This window comes from Centropristis striata, chromosome 15 (assembly GCF_030273125.1).
Source record: "Centropristis striata isolate RG_2023a ecotype Rhode Island chromosome 15, C.striata_1.0, whole genome shotgun sequence".
NCBI lineage: Eukaryota > Metazoa > Chordata > Actinopteri > Perciformes > Serranidae > Centropristis > Centropristis striata.
The window spans coordinates 30098881-30126405 of NC_081531.1; the positions used below are offsets into that span (position 1 = coordinate 30098881).

The window sequence follows — 27525 nt, forward strand, 5'->3', positions numbered from 1 at the left end:
CTGCAATAAAGCACCACATTGGAAGCAGCCAAGAAGTCAGAGTTCATCGTGGAAGAGAACCAGCTCGAAGAAATCCATAATATACTGACCCCTTTCTTCATGGCAAACCTGCTTGTGTCAATCACCTCCACTGGGCAAATATCATTTTAACTGGGTCTTGACAAATTGCTTTTCACTTTATTTTTGCTATGAAGGATTGGAGTTATTATGAACAGACTTCAATCCTTTTTTTTCCTGTGAAAAGTCAAAAGCTTACGCTTCGGTAAGCTTTATAGCAGATTTCTAAAAGGTGATTAAAACTGCTCATCTGGTAGTGATTTGAGAATTATCTGTATGAACAGCTTTTTATTTGGCTTTATTTGCGGTGGTGCTGTTGATCACACATGTTGGCACAGGGCTCTGGGGCTGGTTGTTGACATGAAGAATACGGTTAAATCCCAGCTTTCCAGCTTGGTTTGTTATATTTTCTGTCAGGGGGCTGAGGATGAGGTGTTTCTGAGGTAAAGCATTACTTTCTTTGTTCTGATAAATTGCTTTAGGAGGGCAAAACTTAGCTTGCAATCTGAAAATCTTGGCAAAAGTTGTAATGATCTGCTGGTTGAAGAGAAGTTCCACTCGACTGTTAAATGTAATTGCAATGATTTGTGAAGAGAAAAGAAAGGAGCTGAATGCAACAATTTGTCATACCTTTCACTGCCAAAAGAACACTGTTTGGAATAAAGCAGCTTTTAAAATCTGGCTATAGTCCACGCTTGATACCAATCTAGCATTTCCCAATAATGTTTGAAGTGAGCACAACAGTGCAGGTTATTTAGCTGATTGGAAATAGTTCTCGTTGCAGCGGTAAATCATTTGCTTTGGGAACAAAATGTCTGTGAGATTAATGACTGGCTGGAGTTTCCTTTTATCTCCGTGTTCATACATACATATTCTGAACATGGGTTAATTACTGTATTTCATAACATACCCACCAGAGTCTGGAGATGTCATATTGCTTCTCTTTTCCTACAGCAGCACCTTGACACTATCCCTGTCCACACTTTTTTCCCTTCTCACTCTCTCATTAACCTGAGGCTTTTTTTTTTTTTTTTCAAACATGATAAGATGTCATTGGCTATCATGCCACTTTGCGCACCCTAATTCTACAGACTTCCAAGAGAAGGCCGTCGGCTATATTGTAACCCGGCAACAGAAATTGGAGAAATGTTATGAGAGAAAGAAGGAGAGCCAGGATCTAAGATATTTATTCTCTCTCTTTTATTAAGATAAGTGTTGGCTTATTTACACAAACTCTAAAGTTAAATTAGCAGATTTCAAAATTCTAAGGTTCCTTGATGACTGTGGGGTGAAAATAAAAATATAATTTTTTTTCTTTCATGAACTGATCAGCGAGATATCAAAAATAGCAAAAGAAAAGTAGGCACTGTGACACAGCAGGTGAAATATAATCAGAAAAACATATTGTAATAAGATATTGCAACGGTGGCCATTATTGCAATGGAACAGAAAATAGCAAATCATAATCATCTTACATATTATATGATTAGCTCTTACAATATACATTACAATATATTACATGACTTTTTACATATTGTTGATCCCTGAATGACACAAGTAGGACACAAAAGTCTCTTTAACCCTTGTGTTGTCTTAGGGGTAAAAAATGACCCGCCACTGCACTGTAAAAAAAAACTGTTGCTTTTATGGTAAAAAAAACGGCAGCTGTGGTTGCCAAAACTTTACCATAATAAATATGTTAGAAATGTTTGTAATACAAAGGTAAAAAGATATTGGCACTGTTGATTTCACGTTTAAGATGGCCATTTTTTTCAATTTGTTATCATATAAATAAAAAGTTTTTCCATCAAAAGAAATGCAGTTTTGCCATATAATTGACCAGAAAATACTTTATAAATGCTGCATAAATTAAAGATTTTACTGTTAAATATTACAATATATTTTTGTTAGAGATGGTGTTTAGTACATTTTACAGCTAGAAAAAGTATTTTTACAAAAAAATAAATGCAAAAAAGATGGCTTGTATATATATTACAGTATATCAAACAAGTGCCAGTGAATTTTACAGTAATGTATTTTTTTTTTAAATAACAAAACTGTAAAAAAAATACTGTTTTGGCTGATATATACATTTACGGTGTTTCATTGTTACTGAAACTGAATTAAAACATTCACCATTTTATGGTCTTTTACTGTCGTGGTTTAGCAGTTTCTCACTGTAAAATCTACAGACATTTTTTACAGTGTATGTTGAACAGCAGAGGAAACCCCCTTCATGATCTTTTTTCAACTTGAAAATTCAATAACATTCCTTACATGACCCTAACATGAGAAAACTAGAACATTGCCTTTGTTTACATTTCTATGAAAGCTGTACACCAACATGGTACAAATCTTGTCTTAGGGGTCATTTTCAAACCAGCAGCTATAAAATAATTTTCATACCACAAAAACCATAAAAACCTTGCATGCATGCATGTGGGCAAGTACACATGCACGCTAAATAAAAAAATATGTTTACACCTATGCAATGCCTTTAGCAATAGAATAAAACCCTACAGTGGATTCCACTGATTAAATCCAGTTTTTCTGCACTGTAAGAGTGAAAACCCAGATATTCTCAAAGTTTGTGATGAATGACAGGCTGTTCCTTCACGCAAAATAGATTTGGGCTTTTTAAAATTCAATTAAACTGCTTTATTTAAGGGGTTTAGTGAAGATGGGTAATTTTTGATCCTTGACAAGTGGTGTATACAGAAAGTTAAGACAACACAACAGGATTTATTTCAGATGCAATGAGAGAAATTACCTTTAGATATTAAGAATAAACAGAACTGTTACACACTGTATCTGTGGCCAAAAGCTGCTTTTAAATCTCTGATCATAGCGTGCAACACCATCCCATTCCAACACCATCCAAATATCTCCCACTGGCTCTCCAATGAGCTAATGAGACCGTATGTCAAAATGCTTGAGATGCTTTGAGAGACATTCCACCGTGAGCCTCTAGTTAATGAAGGTAACATTAGGTAGGTCCTCTCCCTTTAATAACAAGGTCAGTCCTGAGGGCATCACACCAATCGCTCTCTTCATCATCACTGAAGGCTTAGAGGGATTTGATAAAGCCCAGTGAAGGACTGGCTCTGGTTTAGATGTGTTCTGATCAAGACTGTCAGAATTTATTATAATGTTACAATTTCAAGGAAATGTCATAAAATCAAACCAGTTGACTGTTTCAAAAAAAAGAATCTTGATTCAATATTTTAACAGCCAACTGAACTGAACGCGTCAGTAGTTCCGAGTGACTTGACTTATCGATTCTGTAAGCCAAGTCACTGGGAGCATATGGATTCTATTGATTATTAGGCGCCTGACTGCATAGGAGATGACTCACACAGAGGTACCCTTGCATCTCTGAGGTTATTCCACTGCTATGACCTTTAAAGCTGTCCTTTCAAGTAAGTAATTCAAATTATTCTCAAACCCAAATCCTTGAGTTAAAGCCCTATTATTTAAGTTTTTTTTCTGTTTGTGTCCTGCAATTTCTTTCCTAACAACATGTAAGACAAAGTGATTCCAGTTTGTTTTAGTGGAATTTTAAAGGACAAATATGCAGCATTTTCAACTTAATAAAACAGTTTAGAAATCATTGTGATGGTAAAATAACCTGTTTTGGCACACATTTTATGTACAAATCTTTACTTGCGTCCCAGCATTGGAGAATTGGAGAGACTTGTGAGAATGAGCGAGAAAACGAAACACTTTACGGCAATTCTACACACACACACAGCCCTCAAACACCGGTTAGCCATGCTGGCTAGCTATAACAACAAGCTGTTAATGTTCGTCATGGCTGAGCCACCAAAAAGACCTAAGAAACGGTTGTTGACGGAGGAGGTGAGGGTCCGCACAAGAGTGAACCTCGGTCAGGCTTTCGCTGAACGGCGAGAGCTACGGGAAGCGGAGGGATCCAAAACAGATGCTGACCTGGAGATTCTGCTCATGAGATGCTAAGTACCTCTTTGTTTTCTGCTTATTTCTTACACTCTCTGGTCACTGGCTGGCTATCACGCTAGCTGGCTATCGTAGCTGCAAAGCTAACGTTTGTTTTCAGTAGCAGTTGGATTGTCTCGACTGTTGCATTGGGTTGTTGCTATCTATGTCTACAGACAACTGAGGTTATGTATTTGTTCACTGTATGTCTCTTATATGGGACAAATCCAGAATTGCATTTAACTTTGGGCCTTAAGGTGCTACATAATAACCTATGCTAATAACTCAGACCCTAGATGTTACACTGCCGGCTCCGGTAGAAAGGGAGAGGAGTGCTGCGAAGGAGTTTTTTTACGACAGTGTTGTGAAATGTACACCCCAAAACTGTAGGGGGAGCTCCAGGAGCTCCAAACTACCAAGAAGGCCTTTAGGAGTTTTAAGCATATATGTTATATATATATATGCATAAGTGATAAATAATAATAATTGTGAGGAAGAAACAATGCCCATCTTGATTATCAGTACAGGAAACAAGGTGGATTCATAAAGGCACACTTCAGATCATGTCTTTACAACTATTTATAAAACCTCAAAACTATAAAGAGCAGATTTATTCACAGAAGTAATTATCCAAAGTGCCTCAGCACACAGCCATATCTGGACACTGACCTCAGAGGAGGAAACTAAGGCCAAAGAAGTACAAAAAGCCCAGAGAAAACCACAAACCAACAGGGTTTCTGAGCTTAGTAGCTAGTCTGTCCAGATAAGTCGACTATTTCAGCCAGTTTATTGTGAAAAACTGAGAGCAGCACCTCTGGGGGACATGCACAAGATGCCAAAAAATGATTTAATAAATCAAGTTGCGTTCACAAATAATTCAGCAGATCCACATTAGGTGTATTTATTGGGTGGTGTTAGTCTGTAAGCTTAATTTTGTTTTCACTGTACTAAGATTTGATTTATCATACGAATTATCAATTACTTAAATGACAGAATCATTTGGTTAGTACAAATAATTCTGGTTAATTTAATACATTGCTGAGGTAGCAGTGACCAAGATACATCATGTTTAATATTTTTAGTTTATGCTCAGCTTTATGCCTCAGTAATTGCATAGTAAAATCATTATATTATTTATTAGAGTTCATGCTTGAGTTGTTGTAGCACCTAATGAAGACAGTATTGTGCTTTAATGAAAACAATTGATGGCCAAACTACACTCTATTTTTACAGAGATAAGCAGAAAAGGTTGAAGGAAGTAGTACTGGTGTGGGAGGATCCTTCAGGCTATAAACCTGCTACTGTGTTGGGCAGGCAGATAGTTATCGATCCTCCTCAACATGAGAAGTTTGTGTGTGTATATGTGCGTCCCTGTGAGAAGGTGTGATGACCTGTGAACTCCGGGCCCAAGGGCGCTTGTTAAAACTCTCTGTAGCTTCCCTTCCCCAGGGCTGGCAAGCATGCTCGGCCTCACAGCTTCACAGGAAACCAGTGAGTAAACAAGGGAAGCAATCACGAATCACAGCTTTCAGCACACAATCCGAAAACACACATTAAAAACAAGCTTACGCTAACACCATTACATATGCATGTATGCACATTCAGTCGGGAGCAAACAATTGCAGCAAGGGGTTTGAGACAAGAGAGATACAGACTCACTTTCTCTTTCAGAACAGTTCCTGGGGAACAAAGTTCACATGAGCATTATTCACATAATAATGACCTTAAAACCCCTGTGTCGAACAACATTCCTTTCGCGTGACCTTGGCTGACTCTGTAGATGCTCTGTATGACAATGAACATATAATTTAAGGTTTAAGGGTTTTGTCCGACTTAAATCTTTCAAAATACAAAGGCAAAACCCACTTATGAAGTCCAGACATAAAGGGTTGATGGATCCCAAGGATGGGTGAGAAAAATAGAAACTGCTCAAAAGCCTTAAAGCCATTCAAAGCCAACAAAGCACCATGTGCCAGAGTCAGTGCCAACACTAAAGCATGAAATAACAACAGATTAGCATACAAGGTTCTGCAGATTCTCAGTCAGCATGAGTCAAGCAGAGAGGGACCACAACCTGCCCGTGACCATTAGTCGACTATCGATTAGTCGACAGAAAAATAATTGCCAAGTATGTTGACAATCAACAATCATGTTGTTTTTAACCTCTCGAATATAGAGATTTACTGCTTTCTCTGTTTTAAATCACATTAAACTGAAAATATTTGGGCTTTTGGACTGATAAAACAAGACATGTAGAGACAATCTTGGACATTTTTCAATATTTTCTGACATTTCATAGATCTGAAATTTTAAATGTTCCAAGAACTGTGCAACCTTAACGAAGGTGCTCTTCAACCAACTGTTCTCCAGAGAAGCCTATTAGTTGCATTGCTTCTATGGAAGAAAAAAAAAAGAATCTGACAATCTTATCCAACAAACAAAGGAATTCTCGTCATTGTCGTACAGACATGTCCTATCAGCCCCATCATCCATAGCGAAGAAGTCCTCATTAGCAGTGGGACTGGGCTCATCACTGTCACCGCCACAAAGACTACAGGGAGTCTTGTTAGCTAAGGGACAACACAGCAGGCCAGCTTCCTCCAATCAAGTCATCATTACTTAAAGTCCAGCATTCTGGTAAAAGTGCCGTGCACTATTTTGGGTCACAACAGTCAACCTCTTGCAGCCATGAGTGTCAGTCACCAAAGCAGCATGAGTAGGTACATGTGAACTCTGACCTGTGTGCAACTAACTCCAGCAGGCCAGCCAGATGTCTCAATCAAACTGCTCCCTATGGGGCTACTGCACACACCATTGATGGAATTAGGCTGGGTTCTGCTGGTCTCTGAGCCCCTCTTGTACTTACTCCTCCACTGATAACACATGGACCAGGGGGTCTATAAAAGGTAAAACAAGCCCTGCAGGGTCTTGGTCACTTATTGCTAAAGTAATTAGCCTAGTTATTATCTTAGCTAGTCCAGTTATTATTAAGATATTAATCCTATCAGTCCCAGCTGAACGGAGATGGTTAACTGAGCTTTCAAATCCTGTGCTTTGAAAGCACAGGTGAGACAACGGTAATAACAAAGAATATTATTTGCCCATGGTTCCTTTTGTAGATAGTGTTTACAACCATCAAACAAAGCAGGTACAGTAGAGTGGCGAGGAAAGACACAGCATCACTCTGGGGATGCATAATTTAGATCTGTGGGATGAAAGGGACCAAGCCATCTCGACACGAGCATATGCTTTTAATGGCCATCATTTAGATTATGTATCATCCAATTACCGTTGGCAGATTTATTATGCAGAGATTAAACTCTCAACGAAAGGGAGTTTCAGGTTCCCCATAGTTCTGAGTAAGATGAAGTCACTTAACAGCACAGCTTTATGAGCTCAGTGTTTTAATGATGGACCATTGTGTGTGTATACAGTCAACATATCACACAAGTAGCTGAGTTGGTATAGTACTTTAAACTAAAGTAGGGTGGAAAAAAGCACGTAATCATTCTGATTGCAATTTGTTACACATGGATCATTTTCAAGGGCAGGCATGCAGACCTGGCAGCTATCCCGGACATATTGTCAAAAAAACTCTGTAATCTATGGTGCACACACACACTTAGAGGTTGAAACATGGCTAATGCCATGTACATTTACTATACACCTCATCCAACTCACATATTTTGGCTCGAACAGAAGCGCTGGACAGATCAGTGACCATTTTTAGAGGTGTAGTCTACTGCACTGGCCCATTTGCCAAAAAAGAAGCTCTCATTGTGTATTATTCAAGAGCATTGGACATATGCTCTCAGTATCTGGGCTTCAAATAATAGGTTTCATATCAGGTTTACCTTTCAGTGCAAATTAACAAATTCACATGCAGTTACAAATCAAAGGGCTTCCCTAAAAAGCACAGAACAGCCCACATCTCCTTGAATCACATCAAGGATTGTGTGGTTACCAAGTTTGTCCGTTTGGAAAATTTAGAGACAACAAACTGGAAAATTGGTGTCATACACATTTTTGTGCTCTTCATGTGGATGGGCAAGCTATAGTGCGCTGCCTTTCCTTGAGTTGCCACTGAAATTTATATCCACACTGTGCAGCTCCTGCTATTGTCACAGAAGCTAGAAAGAACATTTGGAGCATTGTCTTTGGATTGGAAAATACATAACACTCGTGCTAATTTAAAGGAATGGTGGCACACCCAGTAATGTTTAACCCACGTATATCCTGTATGGAGCAAAAATGTTGGAAAAAGATTTGCCTCTACACTGTCAGAGAAAGAAAGTCCAGTACCAAATAAAGCCTTCACTCAGTGACAGACACTTTTATAAGCTCTTGTGCTGAAAATATATTGCTCTTTTTTCAGTCTGTGGCCACTGCTAATGTTACTGACAGCTGTCTTGTCTTATAGAATAAACAAGACTGGCGCCAGTAGGGAATCTGACGAGAGAAAAAAGGATTTTTTTTTTCTCATTTCTCATTTGACCTTGCTCATGCTCCCAAGAATAAGATTATGAACATTTTTTTTCTACTTCAACTCTACTTCTGCTTAAAATGTGTGAAATACATTTTACTGTGGAGAGATTTAGTCATTGCTCTTTGTTCCATCAGCTGTAGTACCTTGTTTTCAGCCTAATAGTATTTTTGGTGTGCCATGATTAAACTCCTCCTCTTATCCTCAACCAGCTCAACCAGCTTTGTGCCCCAACAGCAGGTGCACAGGTAAAACATTTTATTTTCATTACCAATATCTGGACTAAAGCTTCCCATTATTAGTCTACCTATTTTGTACTATTAGATGCCTACTGATGCTCCTTCAATCCATACACCTGTGAAGGTTACTGGGCTAATATCAGCTGTGGTCAAGGCTAGAGGAAGATGTGTGTGAGTGAATATGGTCTAGTGGAAAGGAAGTATGTTGTCAGCACTCCAACACAAACTTTTCTTTGCTGACCCGACCTCCACCTGCACTATCAGTGTTATATCAATGTTATGCTTGAGTTCATTTTTCCAGAATGAACCCTGACCCTCCAACAGAACAGAGCACCCACACGACATGAATACAAATCTTATCCTCGGTTTCATATTATGTTGCCTTATTTCACAAATATCATATCATTCTGAAAAAGAAAGTTACTAAGATGAGTTACTAGATTAAAAAAAAGTTATATATATATATATATATATATATATATATATATATATATATATATATATAACACACATACAAAGCACTCTTTCCATCCACTGGAAGTAGCACATCCTCACTTGTCTGACTGGTGCAAAGCCTCTGTTCCTCATTAACCTGCAACACATGTAATGTATGCAGCAACTGAGAACTGAGGATGATAACCTACTATGTCCTACTTTAACTCCTCACGTGCATTGGAGCATGTCATTAATTTGAACATGTGCATAAAACAGCATGCTCTCACTTAAGCCTATCTCTCTCTTTCTCATTTGACACTTATTTGGGCAATTAATTTCCACCAGTGTGATAAGAGTTGCTTGTGAAACGTTCACTGGACTGCAGCAGAGCATAGAGATAAATGGGTCACTTTCAGCAAGCAGGCAGAGCGCAGCATGGGTCAGGGGCCACATGCGGAGAAAAAGGTGACCGAAATACCCGCAGGGTGCCATGAAGGATCAAACTTTGCTAAATCAACATGCTCTCTCTGTTCTAACATCGTTAGTTCGATCACTATGCTTCTATATTCATGAACATGCATCGCCGTAGCTATTATTTTTAAAACGTCCCATCTGAAAATCATTTTTTAAAAGCTGTCTTGGAAATGAGTAACTCATACCTGAACAAATCTGAAGAAATGCCAATAGACAGTAAATCCCCGTCAGACAGGCAGGCATCATTCAAGTGCAGCTGGAAACGCTGTAAATCCAGTTAGAATCCGCTTTGTTGTCTATTTCATCTAAATCACAACTTCTACCGCAGAGCCGATGATGGGGATCCGGGTGGAGGAGAGTTCCTGAACTCCACAATAACACAGATAATACTGTTCAGAAGTGCTCCTCAGACAGTGAATTTCTATTTGAATCAAAGTTGAGATCAGTCGGAGGCATCGTTGCGGGTTACTCGAGAAGTAATCCACTCAACACCACTTGGATTTTCTCCACTCCTGTCGAACTCCTCACTTCCAAATGCTGATAACTTCGCGGAATTCATCTGTGATCAGATACGCTATTAGTTCCACTTCAGGAGAAGCTTTCCGCGGCTGAATGGAGCGCAAGAATCCAAAGAGCAGAAGCGTCCAGTTGCAGCCACTTTAATGGTTTAAACGTGTAGTTTTACCCCGGTTTGGTGGGACTGGCGCTGGTTGGATGAGGCGCCGTGCGTCTCTGCGCTCACTGCTGGTTTGGTTTTTCCTAACCAGTCAGAGGCTTTTCTGTTGTGCAGAGGAGATTCCTGCGAGTCAGGCACCATTTAACCGCATAAGGATACATTCACAACACGAGGCTCCACTAGGATTTGCATCAAGCACGTCCCTTATGAGAAAGATCCAGACTACAGCAGCCTTATAAATGTCAGAAAAAACGTCAAAATTGCTGCAAACTACGGAATGTGGATGTTATAGTTCAATAGCCAATAGAGGATGATCAATTCCCATAATTTAAACTGTGTTACAGGAAGGCAGCAGTAGACTATCCTACTGGCTGCACCAATCAAAGGCTTTGTTTTAAGTGTCCATCATGATCAAATATGTTAAGAAGAGCCTTTTATGCACAGCAGAATCCCCAAACCAAAGGTGTATTTAAAAGTGTGTCTACTGTTGAAAGTGAGCATTTTTTTGACCTTGATGAATCATTTATTTTTATCCTCCCATCAAGACAGATGAACTTCCACTATGTCCTTATGAAAACCTAAAGGGACCAGATCATACGGTACACCACTGTATCCCTAATGAGCCAGTAAGACGTGTCTCCAGCTACACCAGGCAGCAGCAGCATTAATTCTTTCCATGTGAAAAATCGATTGAGAAGTTTTCACCCTGTGACCTCTCAACACACCACTGGGAAATTAAATGACACTTTAAGTGCATTAGAAACATGATGCCTAACATATTATGTCTTGAGATGAAACATGTAAAATGATAACCACATGGCATGATTAAACTTCTACTGAAATGAAATATAGTTTGAACTGAGAAAGATCAGTTATTTCAAGTTAATAGTCACAGCATACTGTATATCTGACCTAGTGAATGTCACAAGTGTCTTGTGTTGTCTAAGAAGGTCAGCACTCCCTCTGCTGGCTGCAGGGCTGCAGCACACTTGGGGGTTACTTTTTGTTTTGAAGAACTGACTTCCAAGGTTAAAATTCCGTTTTCAGCCCAATTTCCCACACTGACATCTCAGAAATCCAAGTGGAATAAGCAGGCAATCTGCATAGCACTAAAAAAGATGGCCAGCACATAAATCATTCAGACAATCAAAGGCACAAACTTAAGAATTCCTTCTTAAGTCCTAAAAAAGAGGCAATAATTGTCAATCTAGACCAACTTTAATTGCTCTGTCTCACTAACACGCCACAGAAAAAGCAGTGATGCTTCTGGTCTTTTAAGTCATACTTAGACTGTGTAAAGTTTACTTATACGCCGCCCTCCCTGACCTCTTTCCTCAAATCCTTTAATTGACCGCTGTAGACCACTGGTGGCTCCACTGAAGGAGCCTGCATTCTACACTTTGTCATCAGGGTTGGTAAACAACCAGTAAAACATACAACCGGGGTATTACAGTCTCACCACAAGCAAATTGATTTTTTATAAAACATGCACTATTTTTTTGTCATTTAAAGACACATTATACTCTCCTTTTTGTGCTTCCTTGCATGCTACTTTTCTCCCAAACCACATTTATTCAACAGGAACACAATGGCACCAAAATGCATGTGGAATTTTGCATATTTCCTGCAATTTTGTCCATTATTTCGTTTTTATTCTTTGCTGCACATTGCTATTGTGTTTTCCCGACTAGGCAATCAACGGGGGTCTCTGTTCTCTTTTTCCTCCAAGTAAATATTATCTACACTATATGACTCTCTGGCAGCTCAGCCGGCTAAGACTGAATGATTGCAATAGCACCATAGTACTGTAGAGGACAATTATGGTCTCAGTCATGTAATGAGTGATGACTAGATACTAGTATACGTTCCAATCCAGTTATAGACTAGACTATTACAGTCAGGCTGAAGCAGAATTAACAAGAGGATAACGGTTCAACAGTGTGGCTTTTGCTTTATGCAAATGTTGCTTCAACATACCAACAGGTGCAGTGCACACAGCTAAATGCAGGCTTTGTGAGTTCTATCGTGTATTTCACAATTGGTCACAATCCAAATCATCTCCGACATCAATATTTCCAGGAACAGATGGTGAAAAAACCGACACAAAGACGTGCGCGTCTTCATGGCAACACAGCGCATAAAATGGCATGATTTTAAGAAAACAGTGCCAAGTACTGAGACCTATTTTTATTTATTTATTTCACTCCAAAGTAGCTTTCCAGTTGGTTCTGAGCCAGGAGAGAAAATATCTCCAAAAAAGCACAAAGCCAAATCCAAAAAATATTTATGAAGGAATAAATAATTTGGAACCTCCACAGACCAACAGACTTGGCCTCAGCTCGTCCTGTATTAGTCACTGTTGACTGTTTTGTCCATGAAAAATACAGACGGGCTTTTGTCCACACCTGATATCACGAGTGAAATGCAGATTTTTAATAACACGAGCAAGTGAGCTGTATGAGCTGTGTGGATGCATGTATGGATATTTGTGTAAGCAAAACATTGCTGCCATTTGCTGCAACTTTCACCATATTATTTTCCCTTTCTTTTATTTCCCATGCCGGTTCTCCACTCTCCCTATTTCCTATTATCCGTGACAGCTCTTTGGCTCTTTCATTTCCCTCCACTCGTTTATATCTTTGCATATTTGTCAGCAGCTCTCACGGCGCATCACTACAATTGCTCAGGGTCATACAAAGTTTTGAAGCAGAATAACAGACAGTCTTCACGTCCACCATCACACAGATGCAATAGGAAAAGCTGATGCAATAGCAACGTCTCTGCTCTTCTATATCTGCCTGCAAATTGGCAAACTGGCAGCCACCCTGATGGTCTTATCAGTCGTTAAGACTTGGACATCCTTTCAACTTCTCACAATCTCACTGTCATCTTTTTTGCTTTGTTTTTATCCTGCTGGGCCACAAAGATGTTAGGTATGAAAAAAACAGACTTCTTATCTTGAGAAAGGAAGCAGACAAATGAAGAATCCTTCTCTCCGCCATTAGCTTCAGTAAAACTACATCAGATGGAAGCCAGTAAGAGCTCCAATTTAGATTCCACAAACGAAAAAAAAAACATTTTTTTGCTGCCCATTAAAGATAAAAGGCCAAAAACATCATTACTCGAGCATCTCATTTTCTTCTTCTTGTTAACTTACATTTGCTCCAGGCGTCAGAACGACGAAAAGTCTTATTTTGTCATCCTCCAAAAGCATAGAGGCTATAAGGAGGGAATAACTCTAAACTGAACGTTTAGCTTTGTTCATTCTCAGTACATCCCAAAGTCAGAGACCTCGCCATAAAATGTCAAAGCAAAGGGAGAGGGGATTGAACTGTGTTGGCTTTGGACACAGTGCTTGAGGTCTGCAGCTGCTGAACTGGCATTAAGTGGTATTAAGAGTCTTTGTCAGCAAAAGGAAACATAGTCCTCTTCCTGGGAATTGGGTTCAACATCGTATCTTTGAGAGGACATACAGAATCAGCACAACCTGGATCACCACTTTAATACTGCCGGCTTTGTCTGTTTGGCTTATTTCAAACATTTCTGCAGACTGTTTTTACAAGACCAAGACAATGTAGATCGCTTGGAAGTAGAACAAAAATAACTGGATCTGTTATTTTGATTAATGACATGAACTAAATATGTACTGCTGTATGATAAGTATAATGTGTAGGAGTGCACTTATAGTTGTATACTCAGAACTCAGCTGCCAGACTTTTAACAGGAACCAAGAAACACGATCACATCACTCCTGTTTTAGCGTCCTGACACTGGCTCCAAGTATACTTTAGAATTGATTACTTTTAAGGCCCTCCCTGCTACATCTCTGACATCTTAACACCTTACACCCCAGTATGCACTTTGGGATCCTCGGGCATAGCTCTCCTGACTGTTCCAGAGGCCCGGCTGAAGACTAAGGGGGACAGAGCCTTTCACAGTCATGGCCCCGAGGCTCTGGAACAACCTGCCTGAGGAAATATGTCTCAATTTGTATTTGTAGATCACCCTCTCTGTTTACAGGTATTAATGAGAAAAATTTAAGCCCACAAGGAAATCAGGTCAGCTGAGTCAGTGAACTCTCTTAAGTCTCTTCTTCAAAACACACTTTTATCCGAGAGCCTTTCCTGATTTTACTTGAACCTAGCTTTCCTTGTATTTAATTGCACAGAATGTTGTAATTTTCTTATTCTACGGCCTTGGTATTACGACACTAACATTACTTTTTCCTGTTGTTTTTTTATTGCTGTTAACTTGTCTTTGTAAAGTATTATTATAGGCTGCAGTAACAAGATCAGGGTGTATGACAAGAGACTAAAGGGTGGTAGAGATATGTTGTGTAGAAAGCAAGGTATAGATATCTTCATTGGTTTGTAAGGGAAAGTATGGTTATTGTTTCTTATTGGCCAGAATTGCACAAATCACATGTAGTACTTGGACAGTACCTTTGTATACAAGGCTGTTGTCTTGTTCTGATGCTGGTTCAGATGCAGGCGTTTGGGTGACGACCTCACGGCTCCCTCTGTGTTTATCTGCATCTGTGTGCATAGGGGACAACAACAGTGGGTAATACAATTAAAAAGAAACAGGAAACCAAGTCACTAAGGTTCAAGATTTAGTTTTTCTATTAATTTCTCCTGCCTTTAGAACCACATGTATTTTTCTTTTTATTTAATGTGTTTATAATCTTAAGATTGGTGGAATAGAGTTACTAAACTAAATTAAAATAAAAGAAGCTCCCATTTTCTGAAAGCATGTATTTGATGCTGAAAACTGCAACAAAATTATTAGTTACAAATTGCCTGAATACATTCTATTATTGCCCATCATCTTTTGTGTCAACAAAGCCGTTTTATTGACTTTTTGACATCATTAAAGCAAAGTTGATAATAATAATAATAATAGTAATAATAATAATAACACTAATAATAATATCACCAATAATAATTATAATGTGCTTTATTTGTCATATCAATCCATTTGTTTCACATTATCTTGTTATTTTTCTTGACTTATGCACACAGAGACGTGTCGGAATGATAGGGCACTGCACCTCAGTGCTCCCAGCAGTTCAAGTCGGGTGCCTTGCTAAAGGGAACCACGGCAGTGCAGAGGAGATGAACTGGGTCGTCTCCAGCTACCAGTTCTCACTCAGTACCTAGTCTGTCTGGGACTCAAACTGGCTACCTTCCAGTTCCCTACAGACTGAGCTACTGCAGCCCAAAGTTAAATCATGATTGTTTAAAAAATACATGAGGGTGAAGAGATATTTCCCTTGCAAACTAGGTGAATACATTACGCTCGTTTCGGGAGCGCTAACACTGTGAGGTGTGATTTGAATTTAATTTAATTATGCAGTCACAGAGAGGTGAAGTGTACAAACATATTAACGTCTCAGTTGCAAGAAGAATATTATCTCTTTTGTGTAAGCAGAAACAAAGTCTGACACAATATACCTCTGAGGCTACAGGCAGCTCTTGGAAATTTGGCCGAGCAACCATTAAATTTGTACAGTTTAAAGTACTCAAATTCACATAATGATGAACACAATATGAAAGGTGTGAATTATTCATGATATTCTAACGTCAAATGCTCACATGCATCATAAGATTTCCATTGATTTAACCATGTTTTATACACTGGCTGGGTATTTGACTGTGCCTTATAGTCATGTATATAGTCTAAAAATGTACCACTAGAGGGTACCACTACTCCATCACAGCCTTGGATTTTAAGCCAAAAAGCAGCAACGACATGACTGTAATACTGAATCAATTTGATATTATAAAAAAATGAAGGTAGACTGGAATGACTCTGCATTTGAATAAAACACAAAAAGCATGTTGGCAATGCCTCGAATTATGAACATATCACAAAAAATTAAATACATATTTTGAGTTTGATTGTCTTTTTTCAACCACAAGAGGGCAGTATAGGTGCACCTATGAGGTGCTGAAGTTCTGATTTTAAAATTATTTTTCATTCTTTTCTCATCCACAGAGACCCAAAACTAGCATATTAGTGGCACTTTGCAAAGAAAGTCTCTAGACAATATATTTTGCCTAAATACCAGTAAGGGAGAGGATATATTGTATGAAATATAATCTTTTGAATAGTCTAAAGTGTGCAAAGTGCTTTTATAAGAAGTCATCAAACTTGGCTTTCTGAGTTGGTCATATAAAGACGGTTTCAAAAATTTAAATAACCAAGAAAGACAAGAAGACAAGAAAAGTCAAATAATAACTTGTCCTGACAGGGCTATATCATGTGTATGTGTGGTCAAGGAAGAGATTCTCACCTGATGAAACGTCCATGGCATGGCCCTGCTGCAGCTGATAGAAACAGAGCAGGCTGATGAGAAGGAATGCGATGGGTGATTGTGCAGCCAGCATGGTGCCCAGTGGCCCGGCCCGCCTTTAAGAAGGCATTAATAAACCTAGAAGCAAGAGACAGGGTAGACTTTACTTACTGGGAAATGACAAATGTGAGACATGAGGAAAAAAAAAAAAAAACTAAATACTGTGCTGCAACAATAGCATTCTTTTATCCTCATCATTTTGGCTTCATGCTAATATGAATTTGACAAAAAAAAAAATTAAGTTAATGCACATTATTACTCTCAGGAAAGCACAGTGCATGTAGAGCACTGCAGTAAGTAGTGTGTTATGTGCATAGCAGATATTCAAGTGTACTTGCATGAAATCTGGTTGTTTCAGTCAAGATTATGCTGAAATATATTTTTTCAATCAATCAATCAATCAAAATCAATCAAAATTACTTTATTTATCCCCGAGGGGAAACTCAGTTAGTCTGGTAGAATCTCTGAGACAGTCTGATGGCTGTAGGAGAGAAGGATCTTTTGTATCTCTCCGTCCTGCAACAGAGAGAGAGGAGCCGTCCACTGCTGTTTTTTTGGTCCATAAAGGTTTTGTGTAGCGGATGATCTGGGTATTTCAGGATGGCCTGGAACATCTTGACAGTGCATCTCTCCACCACCTCCTCCAGTGTGTCCAACCTGGCTCCAACCACAGAACCAGCTCTTTAGACCAGTCTGTCCAACCGCCTTCATCTCTGTGTCTGATGCTGCCTCCCCAGCAGACTGCAGCATAAAACAACACACTACCACCACAGACTGATAAAACATCTGCAGCATCTTACTACAGATGTCCAGAGATCTGAGCTTCCTCTGAAATCTCTGATCATTTCCTTAGTCCTTGTTAGTTCTTGTGACTCCAGTCACTGAAGGCTTTTATCAGATCCCTATATTCAGATTCCTGTCAATTCCTGATACACACTACAGTAGCAGTGTCGTCTGAGTACTTCTGGATGTGGCAGGACTCAGAGTTGTATTTGAAGTCTGCTGTGTACGGTGTGTACAGGAATGGAGCCAGAACATACTACATTCTCAACTATATTCAAAGTTCCATGTTAAGTGCCAACATTCAATTTTGTAAATTATTCCTGTTTATTCCCATAAATTCCCATTAATTCCCATGGAAAGTTTCCAACTTTAAAAATTACTGGAATTTTGCCACCCATGGGAATGACATTCTTAGGTTCTGAGGCCTTATATATAAGTTTTAGAATCTGAACAGGTGCCTAACCAAAATATATAAAATTATAATGTGGGTCTATGAAGGATTAATTTTTGTAAAGGGTTTTCTGTTTTGCAGAACATGTAACTCCTTTTTGTGTCATTCTACACAAAGTATTGCAATGAAGAAGGCAAATAAATTTGGACTTTTACTACACCATCATCAGCCTAATGAAGTCCTATTTTTTATACAATACAATATGAATTCACACAAACTCCTTGTCCACCATCTACCCTGCTGGCGAGCACTATATACAACCAAGTTCCTGTGTGAAATTCCACTATAAAGAGGGAAGGCAGACAGATGGACTTTCCTCTGAAACCCACCCAATACGCAGCCAAAGTCTGTCTGTTTCAGTCTGATCCATCCTCACATACCGAGGGAATGCAGATCACTGTGGCTTCACTGCTGCTTTTTTCCCATCATATTCCAACACACACCTGAGCTTTTACAGTACATCTTACACATGCACTGTGTGCCTTTTGCAAAACTGTGTATACTGTATGTACGCTTTGTGTTCAAGCGCTCCATCAAAATTTAATTTGCTCATGCATAATCCAGAGCAAACACCGTTCAAACATACTCACATTTACCTGCTGCACATCCCAACCTAACCCTCTCCAAACACACACTCACACACACACACACACACACACACACACACATTAAACACACCCTTGCTCTCAAGTGGGAATGGTGATGAGACAGGGTGACAGCGCCAGGCGGGAGAAATAGGAAGTCAGTTGTACTGATCAGCCATCTGTGGTACAAACAGCTTTGCAACTCATCGTCGCTGTCTGATGGACAGCCAGATTCCTGGGATGTCTTGGCACCTTGTGACCACCGACTCCCTGTGCCACGTTAATTGTTCTGAGAAATGCACACCAATGGCCAACATTGCAAATTTGCCAAAAGAAAAATGGGATTGAGATTTATCTATGAACTACTGAGATGTTGAGTTTCTGAAAATTAAAGCAACTATCTTTTCTGTATGACGTGGAATAAAGAGTTACTGTAGAGGTTTAATTTGGGGTTTGCTTTTTGTTATAAATCTTTCATGAAATGGCAAAAAAAAAAACACTGAAACATTTTGTTCTACAGATGCTATTTCATTATGAGATCTTGAACTGAACTGACTTTATTTAACAACCTTGGAAAAGAAGGTTATTCTCTTATATCTTTTCTTAATGGTCACTTTTTCTACTTTTTTTCTCGTCTACCATCTTTTCTTTGTCTTATTTTAATGTCCATTTGTCCTTGTTTTTATGTGTTGTATGTTTTATTGTTAGTCACTTTAAGCTACATCTTTTATATAAAAAGCATTCTCCAAATTAAAATCATGTGACAGTCGATATGTTATGATACAAAGTGTGTGAATTTATACCCTTTATTTAAACTATGTTCTTCATCCTGGATGGATTTATATTAATTTCTTGAATCTTGTAAGACAATAAGGCTCGGCATATTTTTATGCATGACACAGCTATAAAAACTTGATTAGTAAATCAACTAAGGTTTAATAGTGTTCGGGCCAATATAGTAAAAATGCTGAGGTTTCAAAAGCTATGAAAAACAGAAACAATAATATGACTCCGTAATATAATATTCAATATGAATAACATTCATATTGAAATCTGCTGGAAATCATCTAGACAAACATCTACACAAGGGTATATCACTGACATAATGAGCGAGGAAGATTACATTTTGTAGAGTGCTGAATAATACATGTGGGTGGAAATAATAACATTGCATTGTTTTTGTTTTATCTAACAGATCTTATGGGGAATACAAAAAGGAGAATGGCAGAATGTGGGTGTAGAAGGGGGGGAAAAAACACAGGAAATCCAAGATGTAATTTAAAAGTATGCCAGTGGGAGAAAAAAATATGAGTAAAACTGAAAAAAACCTAAGAGTATGTGTAATATGCTGATAGCTGCGGTGAAAAAATGTTACTTTTGCACAAGGACTTGTAAACTTGATATGAAAAGACTAGGAAAACAACAAAAACCAAGTGAGGGGTGTAATACGTAAAGATAAGCAGTGTGTGCAGACAACACACGTCCATGCATTGTTGAATACAGAAAACACTCAGTGAATAGAGCATGCTCAGTTAACTTTGTCTTGATCTCATTATTAGTATAATGCAATCAACACGCATGCAACCTGTGTATATCACGTGTCATATAAAGCAGATGTTGTCTTCATAACTGGACAAACATGCACACCTGCATGAACTGACACGCAAAGTTTCCTGTACTGAAAGAAACGACAATAAAATATCTGTTAGAGTCATCTGCTCTGAGCTAATGGGAAGAGTCTGCAGATCAAAGGAGACAGGACTGCTGATTTCCCCTTCCTGTTTCTGTCTACTGGGGAATAATCACAGCTTACCATCTAACATATTGTCAATAAGAGAGAACAGGAGCTCCCCCTATACCACAGCAGACAGATCACATACTGTAGAGAGCACTGGAGCATGAACAGAATCAGCTTTCAGCATCCCCCTCCCCATCTTTTCTCCCTCCTAAATGCAATCCCCCCCCTGTACTCATAGAGACAGATACGTGCAGTGCAATATGTTACCAGGTATGTCATGTCAAGATGTTCAAGGGGGAGACTTAAATTCAAGAGACATATTTACTTTGGAGGCAAATTGTAAGGAAAAGCAGACATATTTTACTGCATCTGTAGCAACTGCAGGAATATTACACTTACGCACCAACTGTAAATGTAATATTGTGCTGGCAAACAAATATCAATCTGTATATATCTCTGTGCACATTGTAGTCTCAGTTGTGATGGTTAATCAGCAGCTCTGTAGTACAACACCACCAGGGTGCCGAGTGAAAGCAGGGGGCAAAACCAGGAAGTATGATTCACTGACTTTTCTGAGTCTAAATCAAGACCACAGAGGGAGGCATGTGGAAGAAGAGGCTTGTGCTTACGAGACGGATTCAGATATTTGATGCACACACAATACACCAACCACCTGCATATATTACTGTCAATCAAGAAAAGTCATACATCACACACTTAAACATTGTACAAGGTGCACCGTGAAAGACTGGAGAGTTCTTATCAACACCTGGCAGTTATCGCTGACATATGGCTGTGTCTTTTGGGGAAATGGATGGGGAGACAAATACAGGCTTTCATCACTGCCACTATAACGCATTATGGGAGCTATCAGAGCAAGACAAAGGATATTAAAAGTATGAGAGGCAGTGTCTGGGGCCCTGTCAGGGCTCATAGTAACAAGTCAGAGTCGGCTGAGTTGGCATTGTGGAGGAGAAAAAAAAGAGTCTGTGGTGTGTTACGGATGATCTTATGGACTAGCCACAGGGGAGAGTCACCCTTGGCCCCGGAGAATGAATGAGCCTGATATGTCAGCATCAAGACCTTAGATAACTAAACATACTGTTAGCTACATTTTCAAATAATTAAGAAAACATGCTGTGTGTTTTCTGTGGTAGAAACATTCAATAAAGAAAGCACAGGAAAACATATTGATGACCACTCAAATGACCGTAATTTGGCAAGTAAATGCCAATTCAGTTTTTATTCACAGTACAGAACTGTAGAATGGTCATCATACCATCACCTTTGGCTAAGAAGAAATCGTAATGCCTTCCCTTTATTTGGCAGTTAAGGGTAACAGGTTTTTTTTTAATTGATAGTACAGCCAAAAAACTAAATCCACCAGATTAAGTGATCCTTACAGATATGAGTTTGGATTTGCTTGAATGTAATTTTAGCAATAGTTACTTGTACACAGCCATAGCTTAATCCCTCTGGGGGTTTCAAAACCACTGAAGGATTTTCAATACCAGAAGCCAGAGTAGAAATTCAATAAAAAACAGAGAACACACACAGGGGGAAAACAGTGAAAACCTTGACTATTTTTTTAAATAAATTTGGAATCAATCTTAGTGCATACATATTTCATTTCATTATTTCTTTAAGATGTTATAGTGAAATTAAGTTGTAAATTGTGGTTATTTTTTAAACTTCAATACAAAGTATATTAAAAGAAATTATATGATTATTTTATGAAATAGACTTGGCTTTAAACTTTTCTTTAGTCACAGTTTATATATGGAAGAAAATATGCTCCAAAATTAGAGGCATGCCCTGTAAGTATTGCTTGTTTGACCACATGCAATGATCAGCATACAAATAACATTCATTACAAATTGGTGTCAGCCACAAATAACTTTCAGCACCACAGCACGTGGACAGCATCTGCTCCTTTCTGAATCAATGGGCAGGGAAAGGATTCAATTCCCTCTGAAGCCACCTAAGCCAATAACATGTGCACTCACAATAGTGAAATCACAAAGAAAAATACCAACTAAGCCTCACAAATATGAATGAGTACAACTTTACAACTTACCCCTCCAGGTTATTCCTCCAACATTATTGTTCCATTTTCTCTGGTGAAACCGAATCTCTGTGTTTCTGATGCATCCAAGTAGCCAACAATGAAAGCAGAGAGAGACAGAAAACAGAAGATACAATGCAGACCTGTAAAACAAAAGGAGAAAATTCAAAAGAAGGAGCCTATGCCGAAGGAAAAGCCTAAATAATCCATCTGTGATCCAGGAGGCACTATCAGATGGGGTGCATACAAATCACAAAGCTACCTCTGCAGCAACCTAGGTCCAATATCCTCAGGGTCCTAAGGCTGCACTCAGACAATTTACTCTTGCAGATTAAGGCAGACATCTCACACTCTCAAGGACATTAGACAATGGTGAATTTTAACAATAAAATTTGCATTTTGATTTTATTTTCTCAGACTACTAAAAAACAAAACAAAAAAAATGTTTTTTTTCCTTCTCATTTTCCAATTTGCAGACCTTCTACAGTAAGTGATGACATCATGGAGTATACCATCAATGTGTGGTAAGTTCAAGACTATTCTGAATGCTTCAATGAATTGCACCAATCAACTAAAGTATTCTTGAAAATAAATTTTGAATGCATCTTAATATTTGTGTCTGTTTCACTAATACTTAAACATTTCTACATCATTTCTCTATCTACTGTAACACATATTCTACATTACACATATCCTATTAGTTGTTATTATGGTTGTGCACATATAGAGAGTGTATATTTTTGATGGTTTTGCAAATGAAGCATCACAGCTCAAGCTACCTGCAGCAATGGGGAGAGAATCAAAGTGTGTGTTGTTGCAATACAGGGACACATCTCTGCATCGTGGTTCACTATCTGCAGAAAAGCATCCCACAGGGTCTACGCTCACCTGCAGCAAAACCAGCCTGCCTCTGTCTCTTCCACCGAGTGAAATTCAAATGGTTTTCCACCCATTTATTTTTGCTACCTGCTTATTTCTATTCAGGTATAAACAGTGGGGATGCTGGAACCTTAGCATGCATAGGCCATGAGGCAGGAAAACAACCAATTCATCATGGAGATAAGAAAGACAAGCACATTTGCACCAAAATAAATTTTTGATTTTTCATTCCACCTGACCTGCGTGTTTGTGGAACTCTGCCCTTTTATATCTCTCCAACTATGAACCCCTCTGTGTATATTTCAGGACCAGATGACCTGTGTTCACATTCAATGAATAGTTGTTTACAATAATTGATTTTTATTTTATTGTATTGGAAACAATGTCCACAATGACTGATGAATGCATCTTCTTCAGTGTAATGATGTGTGCAACAAAAGGAGAATTGATCCGCAACATTGGTTAGCAGCTATTTATTCAATTCAATCTACCACACAGCAGTGTGAAAGGCTCAGTGGATTGTACAAATAAGGCAAATACACAGGAGCTTTGGGTTTTAATTTTGGGGTTATATTTATATCAGGCCAACAGCACAATTTTAGTTTAATTGCTGCTATCATGAAAATCGTTAAAAAGCCTCTCCAATTCCTCTTGAATGAAAGATAAATCTATGTTGAGGCATATTCATCTCCAGGGTCAAATGTTTATTAATAACTCAAAGTAAAACACTTACTATCCATGAAGGTATACATTCAGCTGGCTTTTAGGTATTCTTACCTATATTTCTTTTGTAAAAAAAAAAAAAAAAAAAAGGGGAAATGAATAGAGTCTGATGCTGCAATAGAGGGGCATCAGGGCATGTGACCCGAAACAATTTTCTTTTCAACTGCAATCTTATCAACGGCGCTCTTATCCAGACCGTTCATCTAACTCAGCAGCACGGTTTTGAATTAACCTCCAGTCAGTATCATGGTCATCTATCACGCTGACAGGAGCAGACTTGTGAGTGTGACATTGGAAAGATAATCACCTCAAGAGGAAATGTGCCCATCTCCAGCGAAAATGTTGCTCAGCTGGTTAGAATGACCAAGTCACTTACAGTTTGAACCTGAGGTGAAATACACAAAGACTGACAGTAGGTGACAGCTAATCATAAAAAATATATATATGTGGATTTGGAGGATGCAGGATATTGGTATGTTTGCTCTTTTGTTACCTTTGACTTGTATAATTTCAACCTTGTCGTAATGTAACTGTAATAACTTGTTACAATGTGCACCATAAATGACAGCTGTACAAACATCCATACATTAACATCAAACTCTGGACTTTCTTAGCAATGTTACTCAGTGAATGCATACACCCATTTGCACAATGGACCATATCGGTTATCTGTAAAAGCAGCTTATTACAAAAAATGTTATTATTACATTACAAAAAACTTTAACAAGGAAATTCAATTTGACTGAATACATTATTGGTCAGTCTGTGGGTTTGACTCTCTGGTGGAGACATAAAAACTGAAGTGAGATGAATAATTTTCTCTTATTTGACAAAACAATTCTTGATCTGATTTAATTTTATGGACACAAAATGCAGTTAAACAGGTAAATCGCAATATACAGTACAGGCCAAAAGTTTGGACACACATCTTCTCATTCAATGCGTTTTTCTTTATTTTCATGACTATTTACATTATAGATTCTCACTGAAGGCATCAAAACTATGAATGAACACATATGGAATTATGTACTTGACAAAAAAAATGTGAAATAACTGAAAACATGTCTTGTATTTTAGATTCCTCAAAGTCACCACCCTTTGCTTACTAGAATATAAGACATGTTTTCAGTTATTTCACACTTTTTCATAAAGTACATAATTCCACATGTGTTCATTAATAGTTTTGATGAATTTACAATGTCAATAGTCATGAAAATAAAGGAAACGCATTGAATGAGAAGGTGTGTCCAAACTTTTGGCCTGTACTGTATATCATATAGCAATACTCACCATTTCACAAAATGCTTAAAATCGCAATAATATCATATCGTGACTCAAGTATCGGGATAACATTGTATCATTGGGATACTGCTGATTCACACCTCTAGGTGTTACTTTTGATTTTGATAATAAAAATTGAAAGCTAATTTTTATAAATGTTTGATTCAAACTTGAAATTGTGGAGTACCCAATCCACATTTATTGTTAGAAGTGACCTCTAGTGGCGCTAGTAATAATGACAGCAGCAAAGGAGAAAATAAGGTGACATAAGGGATGGATGAGTAAAACAAACACGAGACGTTCACATCAATTGAATCCAGTGTTCCAAGCACATTCATATGTGTTAGGGCTGGGCAGTAGGACCGCAAATCAATATCATGATTAATTATGGACATTTTACCTTCCTTACAATTAAGAAACTATTGTTTTGTTTTTTGTTTTTTCCATCATAGTTCACTGACATGGTCTCTATACTCTAAATATGATCAACTATTAATTCTGGGATATTTTTATTTATTTAAAAGTGCATATCTTTGTGATTTTAAAGAAATTAAGGAAATACACACAGGTTCACTAATTTGTGGTGAAACTGAAATCAAAGCATCGCTTGAAATGAAAATGTCACATTTCAGTTTTAAAGAATAAATGAACTTCTATAAAACTGTAGAAAATAAATAACTTGCATTTCTTGCAGTTTTTCCGCAGTGTTTACATTTGACTTCTCTTTTTGCGGTGTTGTCTTCCCTAAAGCCAAAATGTGTCCAAATGACAGTCATGGTATTTTCCTTGGGTACAAGCCTCTCAAGTTGCTCAGCTGGCTCAGTGTTTGGGATCTCGTCTATGTTGCTTCAATGTTGCGTTTTGGAAAAATAATTAAAATAATCATCACAGACTAGATTACTTCAGTTAGAGGTTCTGAATGTTGGTTTTTGATATGTGTTAAAATGTTTTCGTGTTGATTAATCCAGAAATAAATCCTTAAAATCTATTGAAATTCTCACAATCAAGTTTCTGAAGGACAGTCACACAGTAGAAGTGAGATGACAAGCCTGTACTAACCTCCGTGACTGTGCTGGCAACTGACAATTTCCTGATGTGTCTTCTGTCTGTTAGAAAGAAAAAGGAAAGACATTTGGGTTGAAACCTATTGACCCTTAATCTCTATTAACCGATATATATGCATGTGAGAGAGGATGGGCTCCAAGATTGGATGACCCTGGATGCGAGTGTCCCTTTCCTGTGTAACATTGTTGGTCTTGGTGTTAATATCTGTTTCTTTAGCTGTATGATGAACCTGTCACATAGACTAATGGTCAGCCAAGAGGCTGACGGAGGTCCAAATATAATCTATTCACCTTGTACCCTTAACAATTAATCATTAAACTTTTGACTTTGCTGTACGTTGACAAATGTCTTTAATAAATGTGTTCTCTCTCTCTCTCTCTCACACACACACACACGCACACACACACACACACACACACACACACATACACAAGCTGAATTTAATTGTGATTTGCTCCTATCAAAAAGTGGTTATATTACCATACATTTATATGATAACATTTGAGTCCCTTTCCCTTTCTCCTCTTTGGCTGGGCTGACTGACACTTCAGCATCTACAGCCAGGGAGCCAAACAAAGCTATTTTTGTGGATGGACTATTATACAAGAGCTGCATGGGGAATCTGTGAGAATGCAATCCAGGTGTCATTGCCCCTTGGTAATCTCGCTCGTCTTCAGGAATTCATTTTCTCAGCAGCTTCACTTGAAAATGACATTCTGACACCATTTACATGGAAATCACTTTGCCTCTTCATCTGTAATAGTGGCCTGTGTGCAGACAGGGCCTCTCAGAGGGCTAGACTATTAATGGACATAAACAGTAAAGAGAACAAAGGAAGAAAGAAGGAAAAGAAAGGCAGGAAAGAAGAAGTAAAGAAGGAAAAGAGAGAAAATAAAAAAGATGGTAGCTATTAAAACAGGGAGTTTTCAGAGTTAAAGTCAAGGTTAGAGCTTTGAGTATTAAGGGAAGAAGAAAGGATGGAGACACAGAGGGAAAGTATAATGTGGGAAATTCCTATTTCTCCCCATCATCTCCCTACTTCTCTTACTCACACTCTCTCTCTCATGAGAGATGTAAAGATTTTCCATGAAAGAAGGAGAGAAATCCACCATCAAAGCTCACAGCTGAGGAGGTCTTGAGCAGAATGCATATGGGTCAGAGGATTTTTTTTTGTGGCAGTGTGAAGTATTTAAATACAAGAATGTGTCATCAATCATCAAGCATTTCTCTATGGTGGAAATCAGGAAGCACAGCAAAGGTTTTAAAATGTCTGTGAACTTTCA

General features: G+C 38.3%; 1 protein-coding gene across 1 annotated transcript in view; it reads right to left on the reverse strand.

Moving 5' to 3' along the window:
* The window catches only part of LOC131986700 (roundabout homolog 1-like), an 84181-nt gene extending 67474 nt beyond the window's left edge, over positions 1-16707 (reverse strand). Inside the window, exons 1-2 of the mRNA XM_059351789.1 lie at positions 16614-16707; positions 14761-14853 (exon numbers count right to left, since the gene is read on the reverse strand). Coding sequence (XP_059207772.1) covers positions 14761-14853; positions 16614-16707 — 187 coding nt within the window. The remainder of the gene's footprint in view (positions 1-14760; positions 14854-16613) is intronic.
* Between the last annotated feature and the right edge of the window lie 10818 nt (positions 16708-27525).